The following is a 15752-nucleotide window of genomic DNA, read 5'->3' as shown; positions in this document are numbered from 1 at the left end:
ACGTACTAGGTATTTAGACGGTAGCAAAAAATAGGCCAGACTCTTAACGCATTTTGGTGTATTCGCGATTTGAGCGTTACAATATGTACTGTTTGGCCAGACGGATAATGCGTCCTTGGGTCGTAGGTACGTCGTTAACAGGTATCAGCTGACGGCCGGCAACCCGTTCGCTAAACACAACTGTAACAACGACGACTAGCTAACTGCTATAACATAATATTATACGACAACGCTATGTTCTATCTGTATGCAAAACGCGAGTCTATAACCGCACCTAACCGCCTCCGCCTCCGCACCCAAGGCTTCCCGTGCGCCGTACACGCGCGTTCATCGACAACGTGCTAGTCGCGTTCCATTCATAGGCCGCACCGCTCGGACTTTGCACACTCACTCATAATATTATTATTAACATCTGTATTATCTGAGTTTATACACACATATATAAATATATATATGATATACTAGTCATAGTCACCGACGCGTGGTCATTTCTGTTGTCGTCCGTCACAGGGGGTTAATATATTGTTGTTGCTTATCACCACCACCACCTCCGTAGTCGTCTTCAGGGCCGACCATGTACTCAGCGGACGTCGACAACGAAATGTGAGTATCACAACGAGTTTTTATATTATAATAACAGGCAGCAATGTATAAAATTACCATTTAAAGAATATCGTGTGAAAATGTCTTAAACATATTTGTTTGCCCATAAACGGCTTAATACACTTAGGGGAACAGCACTAATGATTGGCACTACCCCAGATTTTGGCAATATAGTGTTTTTCTTTTTTTAAATATCAAATAGAATATCAAGATATTTTATACCGTTGAGATACATTTTTTCATACAAAATTCATTGAAAAAAAATTGTATCTGATATAAAAAAAAACACTACATTGCCAAATACTGGATTATAGTGTCAAACTTACATTTTTTTTTTGCATACTGTACTAGAATAATTATTACACATCATATCGGTAGAACCAACGAGTCAGACGCTGTTTCGATTTGTATCTATTAAAATGTGTATTTTATGGTGCCGTGCGGGCAGGAGGTCGCTCGGTGGACCGTTTGGTCGATGTTTTTTTTTCTGTCGCCGATGGTGGGCGACGAAGAGAGGACGTTCAAAGGGACCCGCGAGGACGTTAAATTGATTCATGTAATATATTATGATATCATCGTCGGCATTGCGCGAGCTACCGTGGGATCTGCCGGCGTATCCGGCCTAATTAATTGACGTTTCACACGCCAGTTTATGCGCTACAATTAATGAGATGTTATCGGGCGAGCGCGGGGCGGGTGTAGTTGAACGATCTCCCTTATCGCGTCGACCACCGGGGACCTATTGACCGGGACCGGGCCGTGCGATGATGGGCAGGAAAGGCGAACGAGACGGCGAACACCACGGGGAGACCCCCACCAGCAGCGGACGACTATGCGAACCGCCGTCGACGCCGACCGGTTGTCAGTCGACGCGCGTCCCAAACACATAAGTCGTCGTGCAGTGCCAGTGATACCGTCCAGTGATTGTTTAGTATTGTTATACGTACTAAGATAGTTTGGCGCGTCTTCTGCCACACGCACAAATATACCTACACCCGTCTACCTACCTACCTACAGCCGCTAGACCGTACCTACTAGAGACGTCCTACACGTACTTTAATAGAAAACCTAACCGTTTGGTGAGTGTGCCCAGAGATTTAATAATATTTTAATGACTTGTTAGTACAATAGCAGCCGGCGCGCGGAATGGCGGTAAAGCAATAAATGGCCCGCGCGCCGCGGCACCACCGGCAGTAGCTCTCTTTGTGTTTTTATTTTTTTATATAATATTTTATTATTATTTTTTTTTATTCTGCCGCTTTACAACCTAACCGGTTCGCCGCCGAGCAACCGGGTCATGGGCGCCGGCGGCTACTGTGGTACCCGTCGCACTGACCAAGGTCAAGATACCGGCACGGCCGGGGCGACCGATCGCACAGTCAACGTGTGACCGCAGTACACAGCGCGCCCACGAAAACCCCGCAGGATAACCTCTGTAGGACCAAGTCAGATGTGGTGTTCCAAGTGTTATTGCCCGTGCGTTTCCAGGTGCGGTATTATATCTGTCGGCCGTTAGTTTCCGCATTATTGGTACCGTCGTCACGTTAATTGCGTTTTAATGCCGCCAATATGGCCATTATTATTATTGTGCGCAGATTATGAACCGGTCTGCATGTATGCTAACGCGTCCACAGCAATTCATTCAACGGCTTAGCGCGCAGACGAGATACACACACACACGCTGACTTTTCTTAGCACCTTCACTAACCGCCACGTGTTAGGCAAAAACAAATGGGAGTTGTTCTCGTCAAAGAGACGAGACCATCTTTGCGCGACCACGAATAGATTAACCCGATGGGTGGATTCGTTTGCACGCGTCCCGTCTCGCAGAAACGACATCCACTTGGGCGCGAACAAAGCCATATATAGGACGCGGCAGTAGTCCCAAATGAATTTTCGAGGTCGTAGACAGTATTGAAAATGACATTTGGAAGTGTTTTCGTAATGAATCTGACAACTTTTTTCATTATATACATATTGTTTTCGTTGTTTTTTCCCAACGTTATCGCCGATGACTTCCCGACCTATAAATTATAAAATGATTAATGCGTACTCTGTATACCGAGTAAACAAGTTTCGCAAACGTGATTTGCCCTAAAATAACTAACACGCTTTTCACGTACTTTGTTGCCAAGTTATCTTCCCGGTTGCAAGAGCTTGAAGGTTTCTCATTAGCGCATAATACTAAATCCGTGATAATAAGTTGTGATTGAGGCGACTTATAGGTCTTTGGGTTCCTTGGCTTAGAATTGGTACAAGTTAACATTCGGCATAAACGGACAAAACCAAACCGCAATTTAATAATCCTTCATAATATTATTATTTTAGTCGTTATTTTAATAAATCCTATCTCACTATTCTTGACCTGCAAACCGTGTAATAATATCGTGAGACTACAAACATATAAAAACCATTATGATTGCATTTCAGGTCGCCGCTGAAGCCCGGCACCGGTATGAGTACCACCGGCAGGAGGCTCAGCAAGCAGGCTGTCGCCGACGACCAGTCATCCCAGTCATGTTTTTCGCACAATCTTCTCACCATACTGACCATAGCGTCGGTGTTTGGTGGTGTGGGCCTAGGATTCTTGTTGAAGGCGTCCAAATCAGAGTGAGTAAATACACTAAACGGCCAAGATCTCACTCGGATTGACCTGTTAAAACGAGTGTGATGTTAGACCAGTGTGCTCTATGGGGATTTTGAATGAAGAGCGGTGACATTAGCATTTTTACTAAGGCTTTTGTAGTTGTAATTCATTTTTATCGACTTGATATTTTCAGCTGGACCAAACGTGAAGTGAGCTACGTACAGTTCCCCGGCGATCTTTTCTTACGAATGCTCAAGATGCTCATCGTACCGTTGCTGGTATCATCCATAGTGTCGGCCATCGGATCACTCGACCTGTCTCTCAGTAAGCGCATAGGCATGCAGTCAGTATTGTATTACGCGGCTACCACGTCTATGGCTGTGCTGCAAGGTATATTTTGGGTGATGCTCATACACCCGGGTAAAAAACTGTCCGCCGACGAGCAACGTACCACCACGGTAGATACGTCTGCCAGTCGACCTATAACCACATCCGACACCATCCTGGACTTGGTCAGGTTTGTGTGTTTGTTCTATATATATATATATATATAAATATATTAAGATATAGATATTAACGTGACAGAAATTTGAGGTCATCATAGAGAGAGAAAAACAAGACACGGTCCTAACTAGATTGCGTATAAATAATTAAAAAATACTAATTGTTTAATTGAAATCAGTTTTTAGTTATCTTATTTTATCTCATTTGTACCAATTGATATTCTTGTGGTTATTTTGGGAACAAAGTTTGAGGGAGTTTTCAGCTATTGGAATAAATATTCTGTCTCTTTCTCTCCAAATGAGAAAATTATGTTTAAATGATTATGATTTATTAAGCTAAATTGTCTTGCGACATAATTGTGATTCATTATGTAATCGAAGAAATCTTTTGTTATTGTAATGCATAGTAATGTTATTATTGTGTGTTTGTTACATAGGAACATATTCCCCGACAATCTCATCGAGGCGTGCATATCCACCGTGAGTATTCCTTTTCGTTTACCATAAACATACTCGAAAACTAACAATTAATTTTTTCGTTTTTTTACAGTATCGGACAGTATTGGTACCGCCTCACGGCACGGCTTTTAACAGCTCTTCGCATTCACCTGGTAAGTAAATCCCAGTCTCTGTACCGTTAAGTTGTGTATTATCATAAAATGTTATAATTGTCAACAGACACTATTGCCACCTGGGAAATTAAGTCTGAAATGGTGGATGGCAGCAACGTTTTGGGATTGGTTGCATTCAGTGTGGCTTTCGGCATTTGCATTGGCAAACTTGGTCAAGCCGGTCGTCCGCTTCTGGCCGTATTCGATTCTCTCGGAGAGGCCGTGATGCTTATGACTAACTGGGTGATATGGTAATGCTAAATTTCTTATCTATTCTGCCATTCGAATGTGACACCAATTGTGAAGATCACAATACTTCCTCCACGCATGATTTGTGTCTGTTTTAGCATTTTCTATTTTCTCGCCAAATGACCAAATAATTGACAACATATTGTAGTATACTAATAAAATAATTCTTCTTAGGCTGTCACCTATGGGAGTGCTATTTTTGGTGGCGGCGAAAGTGCTAGAACTTGATGACTTTGGTGCAGTCGTTGGACGATTGGGATTGTACTTCATCACTGTCGTGTTCGGTCTGTTCGTGCACGGATTCGTTTTGCTGCCACTCATGTATACCGCGTTCACTCGCCAGTCGCCGTTCACGTTCACTATGAACATGGGACAGGCCATCATCACAGCTTTTGGAACAGCATCCAGGTAAACAAACTTGTTATTCTGCCGTGAGTGTCTTATAGGCAGCAAAAAGTGTTTAACAACATTGATTTTTATTTCTCTTGCCGAATGCATTTTTAGGTGGAGGGGTAGTAAGTTTATTGGTCATTGGGTTTGATGATTTTTTTTACTTATTTACAGTTCAGCATCACTGCCCATATCGATGGCTTGTCTAGAAGAGAACAACAAGATCGACGTGAGAGTGTCGCGTTTTGTCATGCCCATTGGGGCCACCATTAACATGGACGGCACAGCTTTGTACGAAGCCGTCGCGGCCATATTCATAGCACAGCTTCGAGGTATTCCGCTTAGTATTGGCAAGATCGCCGCCGTCAGGTAAGCGACATGGTTCTTAGATTTTATTTTTCAACTTTATAGGTCGGTTCATAGCTCCTGTTTTTTTAACAAGAATTATGTTTTTTAATAAGAACCATAAGCTGGTTCATAATAAAAATAAATTTCATGAAACCTTTAAAAAAAAAACCGAATCTTATCCTTTTGGGGAAAACATAAGATCATTAATATGTCTTATGGCTTCATTTCTAAATTCATACTTTGCATGAGACCATTATAGGGAAGCTATGGTTCAAATTTCAAGTTTCTAGCACCACGGGGAGTGCACCAAAAAACGTTGCATTTTTTCGTTACACAAGTTGTTTTTCGACCCCCAGACATAGACATATTAATGTTAAAAAGAATCCCATTAAAATGACAACTCTTACTAAAGTTTATAAAATCATTAAAATTGTAAATTTACCTGTATTGTAATGTATTCATGTGGTTTACAGTGTAACGGCCACCATGGCTAGCATCGGAGCAGCCGGTATACCACAAGCTGGTTTAGTTACCATGGTTATGGTGCTCGACACATTAGGTCTTCCCGCCGATGACGTATCCTTAATTATCGCCGTCGACTGGCTGCTGTGAGTATAAAACCGATAAGAAAGTTCTAAAGTATACATATTTTATATTTTTTAAATTTATATTTGTCAGCTCGTTTCTTTCCACCATCATTCTATCCACCTCACATATTTCTGTGTCACCTTTCTTTACCTTGCGTCTTTCTGTTTCCATCACTTTTGCCTTCTACTTTAGTTAAATATCTTTTACATATTATTTCGGAGTCCTCAATGAAAAATTTACCCCATTATTTTAATAGAAATATAAAACATCAGTTTTAAATTCATGTTGGGTTTACACGTTCAGTTTTATTTGCGCAAACTGGCTTGTACTAATTCAGTCCGAATACTTGCACAAACATCAAATAATTGTTTACATGTTCGAATGCCTGTCTTCAGTTGTGCCATCATAGTTTTATTTTCACGTAGCGGAAGAATTCGCACAAGTCATTTGTATTTAAAAAATCAAATTTTTGTTTAAATATTCGTTAACACGATTACATAATTGCGAAAATCACATTTGTACAAGGAGTACTGCGCAAATAAAACTGAACGTGTAAATCCACATTTTATTATCTAAAAATATGTATTTTGAAAACTATTTTGTTGTAATTATTTTATGTTTGTCATTATGTTTTGGTGTTAACCGTTGTAACATGGTAACATTCTTTAAGATCAACTAACCGGTTTTTAATGGTTACAGTATACTAAAAAGGTCTCTTTTATTGTTTAACTAAAATCTAGTTACATAATAAATTGTTTTTTAATGCTTCAGACAAAAGTACTAAATTTTACGTAAAACAAAAAGATGGAATTATACCATAACCGTTCCTGTGATAAACTTTTTTTTAACAATTTTAGTTTTTAGGAGTACAATAATGTTAATAAATTATTTTTAATGTTTGATTTCAAATTTGTTTTTCTAATAGTTTGAGTTTTAAAATTGTGTTTTAAGCCAATTTTTTTTTTACTAATTTTTGCTCGAGTTCCTTAAAAATCATAATATAAAAATTTAAAGTTTAAAATTCCCGTGATGGTCTGGAGATATCCAAGACTGTCATCGAAATTCAAAGTTGAAATTGAGAAAACAATTTTATATTGTTGTTAGGAGTACTTATATCGAGTCGTTCGAATAGATATTCTTATAGCCCTTTTGGCTTTGTTATGAAGCCAATGTTTGCGTGGAAACGTCTAAACTGTTTGTGTTTGTTTTCTTCATAGTGATCGATTCAGGACGACGGTGAACGTGATGGGCGACGCATACGGTGCTGGTATCGTGGCCAAGTTGGCCGAGGATGATTTGGAGTTGGCGCAAAACACCACCGGTGCCTTAGAAGCTGGCAAACCTGTGGACGATCAATGGCACACGACTACATCGATGTAACAACATTTTACCACACCGCCTGGCAATTTTTTTCTCTTTATTATTTCTTTTTTTTTTTACCATAACGTACACATCGTGTCAAATCATAACGATTTTTATTTTAGTTCGTAGTTTACCATTTTACATGACACATAGTCGTACCCGTGTTCGTAACGTTAAGTGCATATAATATAGTTTAGAAGATACGCTTATTATATAATTATAATTGATTATTATTATTATTTTTGTTGTTATAACATTTAATGTGTTTGAATTGACAGTGCCAATTACACGTTGTTCGTCACGTGGTATTTATTATAATATTATTATTATTTTTCATTCTAAACAGTTTCATCCGTAAACGAAAACAATGTTCTCGGATCATATGCATTTGATGGAGTCCTCTATTATCTATTCGATTCTAGCAGTAATTTTCTGAAATTAGATTTTGTTTTTCGATTTTTCTATGATCTAGCTAAACAATATTTGTCAAATGAGAACAGGGTACAAATGACCAATTCTATAAGACGTGTCCGTATTCGAAAACTGCATATAGCATCGTTTTGTATTTTCCAAGTTATTCCAGTGAGGTTATTGTCTATACCGGTTACAGACAACATCGCCAATATAGTAATATGTGTAACGACAATAAGTTTTTTTCCAAACATTTGTTTATTACAGCAATAAGAACCAACTTTATTAATATTCGAGAACGTTGTTTTCAGTACGTTTGATATTTTACGCTTCGTTACAATTGTTTTTTAGTTAAATATAGTAATAGTAGCTATAAATAATCTATTATTATTTATATGTTATCAGAATAGACATAAAATTGCCTGAAGGTAACCATTTATAACTTATTTTGGATTGTTAAAAGCATTAGAGTAAAGTCATTTTACAGAGCATTTATTATTGTATATTCAAATATTTTATTAGTATTTAGTATTTTATAACGCAACCAGTTAGAATAATAGTTTGTTGACCAATATTTAGTTTTTAATTTAAAAATCAATATTTGCGGGGCCGTTAAGAATCCACAACACTTTTAATATAAAATTCACTATAAATATTTTTTTTAAGTTTAGTACCCCAAATCTATTAGTTAAATATAATATTTTATTATAATAATAATTTGATTTGATATTTAAAAATTTATGTATTTGTTAAACATCAAAATGTTTAGTTTTAGCAAACTCTGTAAATTAATACAATAAAAATAAAAATTATTTTAAATGTTGTACTTTATATATTGGCCAAACTGGTTTTAGTAATTAATAGATAAGACGTAACATTAATTTTCGGTGAATGATATAATGGAATTAAAGGTGTTAAATATCAGCAAATTTAAATGTTTTACAGATATGCCTGCTTTATTGGTCATTTTAACATATATATTTTCAAGTTAGTCGTGTCATTATCTTGAAATATCAAGATTCGAGTGTTATTGTAAAATCATTGTTGCAATTAACTATACAATGGAGTTTCATCTTGGGAACGAAAGATTTATCTTTTACTGAGTAATACTTCTTCTTCTTTGTAATTGACCATTAAGATCATACAGTCAAACACAGATCATGCTACTTCCCCCTATCCATCGCTAAGACATGTCAATCTGCGTTTGGGTCTAGCTTTTGTACGTCCCTCCTGACTTGGTCCTCCCATCTTAGTCGTGGTCGTCCCAAAGGTCTCTTTCCTTATGAAGTCCCACATTGAACCATCCGAACTAAAGTTCCTTCTTTTCCCCATGCATGTCCTGCCCATTGAAGTCTTCTTTTTTTGTTTCCCTTATTATATTAGGCATTTGGTACAACTGTTTAAGCTCTTAAATTTTTCGAATTCTCCATTCCCCTGTGATTTTATCTATATACGGTCCGAAGATTCGTCTTAATATTTTTCTTTCGAAAATCAGCAGTTTGTTTTGCTCTGATTTCCGTAATATTGTACTTATACTGCCTAACTTATAAAAGTTCTGTGTAATACATTAGAATGAAAAAAATATTTTTATTATTAAAAAATATATTGAATTTTCCAATGATATTAAATGTCTGGTGTGTTGTTATTTGATACATTGTTATTCAAAACAAGAATAGTATTTATAATGCTGGCAAAGTAATAGAATGAAATTCCGACTCCGAAGCCCTTAGGTCATCTTTGATTACATCTATCCATTCTTTTCTAGTGACGCTCTAACAATGTTTTTTTACCGTTCTTTTCATTATATGGTTATTATCTGCCTTTTGATGAAACTTGTTTCGGGAACCACACTTACTGTGTCACCCAGCTCCCTAAAATGTATACTTCTTTTGACATTTATCCGTTGCTTTATAGTATGTTATGAGACTACACATTTGTTTAACAAGTTATTGTGTTTTACAATGTTAATGTGTTTAATTATTAACAAAGTCATTACAATGGGGCCAGACTATAGTAGGGCCAAAGATCACAGGTCTACAGGTATTATTATAATTCAAAGCAATAAAACACTTATAAAAAAAAGCTTTAATGCGAATCTGTAGATGGTAGAAATACAAAAATTGATAAAAGCATTGTAAAAGCCATTACGTGCTTCAAGATATATTTTTAAGGAGTATACGATTATGGTTGATCGTTTGTCTTTAATAGTTTCGTGCCGTTGTTACACATAGATGATCGATCATCCTTAAAAGTAGGATTAATTAATTTTTAAATATACCTGTTAACTGTTGATTCACTTACACATAGAAACCTAAAACTGATTATGGTCAAAGTGTAATTTTTCCTTTTTTTTTGTATTTAAAAAAAAACAAAAAATTGACTACAGATTTTTTAGAAAATTGTATATGTTATAGCCACATTCTAGATCTATTTTTAGACATTAAACCCTAAAAAGCGAAGTAACAAAAAAGTCCACCCCTTCTAGAGGAAAGGTTTATTTTTTATGTCTGTCAACGTTTATCGGTAGTACTATGTCCAAAGAATATACCACACAAATTTAAAAACCAATTTGACTGTCTCGAAATTTTGTTTCGAGGGTTGCCTATACATTTTTGAATAATTCAAAGGTCACTTAAGCCACTTATGTCACTTTTTTTTATTTGAGATTCTGCATATGTATAATATATTTCAAAAACTTATGTCACTTAATAAGACTAATTAGACATCAGTCTAACTTTCAGATATACAGTCCCAAAACCACACTTAAGAAAAAAATGTCCACCTTAACTAAGGGAAATAGTTTTTTATATTTTTAGTTGACAATGTTTATCGATATTATTGTTTCTAAAGAATATTCAATTCAATATTAGAACTAGTTATACTATTTTTCAAAAAGATATAGCGCTCTGCAATTTTAAATTAAATAAGATGTCAAATTTTTAGGAGTGATATTTTAAAATAAATTAATTTTTAGGTATGATTTTTGAACTTTAGACTTGCTACTAGAAAAAATCAGTCCAGCAGCTTGAGAGATATTGTGCCAAACACAAAATAAATAAATAAAAAAAAGCTTATCAACGTAAAAAAAAAATAACTTTTAGCTCCTCATCGAAGCTAAAATGAAAATTGACTTTATAATACATTTGATGCGTGATCAACAGGTACCATATTGGCATTTGGTAACAGTGTTAACGAATTATTATAATGTTCAGGCGATCAACCCTTATCATAATCTAACCTAAATGACACTTAAGAAGAGGGTTATAGCTATGTGCAGGAAGAAAAATACAATTGTCGATTACTTTAAGAAGTCTAAGTAATTACTTAATTTTCATGTTAAATAATTTAATAATATTAATTACCTATGTCAATAGCTAAAATTAGGACACTTGTATATTAGTTAAAACGTTGCATTTAATTGTATGACTCGACCTACAAGTTTGATCTTACCATACAACTAACTCGGAAATAATGCTTAATGAAGAAATAAGAGTATAACATGAAAGAACCACATTTAAAAAATAAATGTTTAGTTACAGTCTAACGGGGCTGTAAATAGGCAATTGTGCTACATTAACGCAATTTATGCAACTTATTATATCTACCGTAGAAAAATAATGCACTTTTGACCAAAAAAAAGAGTAATATTTTTAAAATAAAATATCATAAAATAAATGAGTAATTAAATTAGTTAAACCAATTATGGTTCATATTTTATGTACTTATATTTTAATAAATGTGAATAAAATATCAATTAACTTTTTATACATTTTATAATAGAACCTTTATAAATTGTCTAAATCGAGTTACTTAAAATATAGTTTTTTCTTATTTAAACGAGACAAAAAAGCTTCATATTTTTGTTTCGAGTATCAGTGGGTACAAATTGATGTTGAGATTTTTAAAAATGTTTTCAATTTATTTTAGTTAAAATGGTAGCAGTTATTTTACTATTAACCAAACCAAAAACCATCAAGCTTAACAGGCCTTTAAGGCCCAACGCTGCCATCAAGATGGTTTCTTGACGAATTCGCTTCCGGGACGGGTCGTCAATCCGTCGCCGGAGAGGGGGATGGCGGTTCCTTTTTACCGGACGATTGCTCGCCCAGCAAACGGAGTGTCTGTGACCGAGTGTCGAACCGGCGACAGTGAGCGCTAACACACTGCCGCCTTACCCACTCGGCCACTCCTCCTCCTCCTATTTTACTATTAAATTAACAAAAATACTATTTAGTGTTCGAATTAAAGAATAAGCGATAAATAAATACTTTTCGAGTAATTCGAATTTTAAGTTAGTAAACGACGAGTGAAATGTGACCGTATAAAAATAACACAGACCACCCTTCGTCTCACCAATAACTTGAACTCTAATAACTCAAAACACGATTAGTAAAATTTGATTGTCGACCAATCATAATTTCCATTACATAGCTCCTCTTTAAATAAGTAATTAATTATATAGGTTGCTGTTTAAATTTTAAAAGTTACCCCAAAATTACTATTGTATTATAACAATATTATGGCTTAACCCAATGAGAAGTTACAAGTTTGTTGTTTGGGGCTAGAGAAACGGCCTTGCCACTGCTAGTCTCATAACTCATTCTTTAAAGCGAATGGTCTAGCAGTTAAACATTTGATGTGTCATTTCTGGCAACCTATTTAACCTCTTTAACCTGAACACTAAAAAAGTATTTTTAATTATTTAATGTAACAATGATTTTATTAAACTTGCATAACTAATATAACTATTACAAGAAAAAAAATAACTTAAAAGTGAAATGTTGATCACCCTGTATTTTAAATGTCATAAAATTGTATGAGTGCTTGAAATAAAAATCATTATTACTATTATAATTCTGAAGTGAAAACTTCTATTTCACATGTAACAGGCAGGTTAAGGGAAATGATCTATGTTTTCAAGTTTAAGTAAAAGCACAATTTTGATCTTTGTAACTTTTGTAACGTATGTTATTTTCTCCTAGAACTTGACATTATAAAGAAACAAATGATGAATACTAAATTACTCTAGAGTATTTTGAATAGAAGTTTTTTAAATTTCCCGTTTTACCCACGTCAGGTTAATGTGTCTATTATTTTTGAACCAGTTGACCAAAATAATTATGTTTTCCCCTTAAATTGGCATTATTTTTGCACCGACTGAACAAAATAGGCGTAACTAAAAATGTTTGAATATTTCAAACGTTCGTTATAATTTTATATAAAATAGACATTGAAAATAATTTTCAACTCCTGATTTTATTTCATAGCCATAATAGGCCTTAAAATTTAGACCAAAATAAAATTATTAATACTGACTTAAAAAATTATAAATTATTGTTCTAATCGAAATCTAGTTTTAATAATTTAACATAATATTATATAATATACGTATTATATGTTCTTGTAATAAAACATAAATTCTTTGAACGAAATCATCTACACAGCTAATAGCAATGATCTAAAATTTATCAATGATCATTTAAAGTACTATTTATTGTGACAATATTAATAAAAATATTCGACTTGAGTTCAACGTTTAATTATAAAGAATACTATAGGTATACGAATCAATTAAACCCAGTAAAACATGAACATTGAAACCAGTTTTTAAATTAGTAAGAATTACAAGCTTAACATTAATATTATAGCCTTATTATTTAGGCCAAAATAAAATTGTAATAATACTCAAACATGTGTTTTAGCGTTTGTATTTAAGCAATGAGTGTTGTTGCGTTTGGTTGGATTATGCTGTTGTTTTTTTCTTTTTAATACTCACACAATATAACTAGAATGACAAAAACAGATTGCACAAGTTTTAACCATTTAAAAAAAAAACATTTTTTTTTTTATATTTAAGTAATGAGACTATACACGTAGTATATAGACAGTATATTATTTTTGTTAACAACATGTTATTTTGAATCCCTTACATTTGTCAATGTGTTTTATTCCAGAAAAGAAAAAATATATTGTTATTGAAACAATATGATTTACAAAGCTATATTATGATTAGCTTTTATATTCCGTTAAAGTAAATGTAGATTAAATTTACAGTGATGTGTTAATGATGTTGGTTGTGTAATGTCTTCACAACCATCTTAAACTAGTCTAAAGATTATTGCGAATGAAAATCCAATACAACTTAACAAACCGTAAACTCAATACTGTACTGTAAATATATAAATTAAAAAAAATGATTGCTTGGTTATGACCTACCAATGCAAGATTTCAGGTTATATAAGGTTGGCGATACCATTCATTTTGATAAAATAAAATTAATTTAATTTATTTTCATTTCTATTCGATGCCCTGCACTCGACATGTGTGCACCTCTCTGCAATTCCAAGATTTTTTTAAATTTAAATTATCTTTATGGCACTTTTTTTTTATACTTCATACCAGTGGAATCAATAAATACTGCTCTATTGAGACTTAAGAAACCGTATTTTCCTAGTTAAGAACTGAAATCCTTCAACTCGGTACGTAGATTTACATATATTTACACAATAATATCACATATTAATACTATGCTAACTACACATTAGAATTTGACATAATATGGTAATTAAAAAATGTTAGCTAAAGATTATGAAATGTACAAAACTTAAGTCCAAATTTTTTATACGAAGAGAAGGCTGAATATCATAACCACCTATTAAAAGAAGACTAACAAATAAGTCCGTAATCTACACCCTCTATATCGATAGAAACAAAGAATGAGTTAGAAATATGCCTATTTAAAGTCAAGCAAGTCACAAATGTCTTTTATAAAGTAAAAATAAATCCACCAAGAAAATATAAGTTAAAGAACTTTATAAATATAAAACAGTTAGCAAGTGTTTCAAGAATAAGGCCACACTATTAGTGTGACACTAAAGCGTGTATGGTTAGCTTCCTCAATGTGACCGCTGCGGCGAAAATAGCCTATCATCGAAAATAGCCTATTGTCCAAATTCAAAAGACTACCACCGGGCACCGATATTATGTTAACACTAGTCAAAAAACTATAGACTACCGTCTATAGAGTACTTCAAGACCGAACAATATCTAGCTTAAAAAATAATTGTGTTATGGTAACACTAGTTAAGAATAAAAATGTACAAGATACCCATCAAATATAATTTCTTAACAATCAATCAACATACTCGAAAAAATATGCACAAATCACTTCAGGAAACTTGAATTAATACAGATATTTGTCCTACATCTGACATAAATAGAATAATGTCTAGCTTCCTTGAAGACTATACAACTTAAAAAAAATATTAATCCTTTTATTTTACTACTCCCACAAGTAGTATTTAGATTATATGACATAAAAATTGACTATTAAAGTTTATTTTTTTTAAGTCAAGGATTTTTGTCTCCTTTCTGTAGTAAACATGTAACGTCTGTATCATAAAATCTATTTATTTCTTATAAAATATAACATAAACATTGTAATTGTTAATACAAATTGTATTTATATTTACTTCAGTAAAAAATAGTTTATAACATTTTAAACATTTTGTTTTTCATTCAAGTACCTATATTTAAAGTATAGTATGTATAAAATTATGCAAACTTTTGGTGTTCATCATTTTCATCGTTTTTTTAAAGCTATTATCTTACTGTCTTCCAGAAACCATTATACTCACTATACTAAACTATACTCATGGTGTTTTTAAGGCGTTGAGTGTATTTTTGATGTCATTCAAGCTTAGATAAGACTTTAGACAACATTTTAGATGTTTGGACAGTCAAATTCGTCTCATTTCTACAATAAACAATATACGTTTGTGGGCTTAGTACAAAATGATCTTGAAATCAAAATTAATAAAAATATACTTGTCCCCTTTCTGGAGTTCGCGTTTCACACATACTAACATTTTTTATTAATTTTACAACTTTATGCCAACAGCCTTAAAAACATCCTAAGGAACTCTAAGCAAATATACATTCTGTGCGAATTGTCATAACTATTATTATAGAAATTTATTTTACAAAATATTCTTATTATTTATTCCTATGTATGTTTTTTTTTATTTTTAAAGGGAAGGGATGAACTTTTTAATTTTTGGTTCACTAAAGTGACTTACAGGTATGGTTTCTTATCTATAG

General features: G+C 33.7%; 1 protein-coding gene across 3 annotated transcripts; it reads left to right on the top strand.

The window, feature by feature from the left end:
- Positions 1–345: 345 nt before the first annotated feature.
- LOC126844326 (excitatory amino acid transporter 1) lies at positions 346–8471 on the top strand. 3 transcript variants are annotated; one of them, XM_050582449.1, is made up of 10 exons: positions 346–603; positions 3034–3213; positions 3384–3707; positions 4131–4173; positions 4244–4304; positions 4372–4555; positions 4728–4961; positions 5118–5312; positions 5765–5899; positions 7097–8471. In XM_050582449.1, the coding sequence occupies exons 1-10, from the start codon at positions 575–577 to the stop codon at positions 7257–7259; spliced, it is 1548 nt and encodes a 515-aa protein (XP_050438406.1). In that variant the 5' UTR covers positions 346–574; the 3' UTR covers positions 7260–8471. The 3 variants fall into 3 exon arrangements, with proteins under 3 accessions (XP_050438406.1, XP_050438407.1, XP_050438405.1); XM_050582450.1 differs by lacking the exon at positions 346–603 and adding an exon at positions 1461–1682; XM_050582448.1 differs by lacking the exon at positions 346–603 and adding an exon at positions 1960–2091.
- Positions 8472–15752: the final 7281 nt, after the last annotated feature.

Source organism: Adelges cooleyi, unplaced genomic scaffold, assembly GCF_023614345.1.
Source record: "Adelges cooleyi isolate 19-005CV unplaced genomic scaffold, UGA_ACOO_1.1 ACOO_flye_CR_arks_rails_tigmint_CR_PRNA_651, whole genome shotgun sequence".
Lineage (NCBI taxonomy): Eukaryota > Metazoa > Arthropoda > Insecta > Hemiptera > Adelgidae > Adelges > Adelges cooleyi.
The sequence above is the reverse complement of the archived record's forward strand: the minus strand, read 5'-3'. Positions and strand labels throughout refer to the sequence as shown.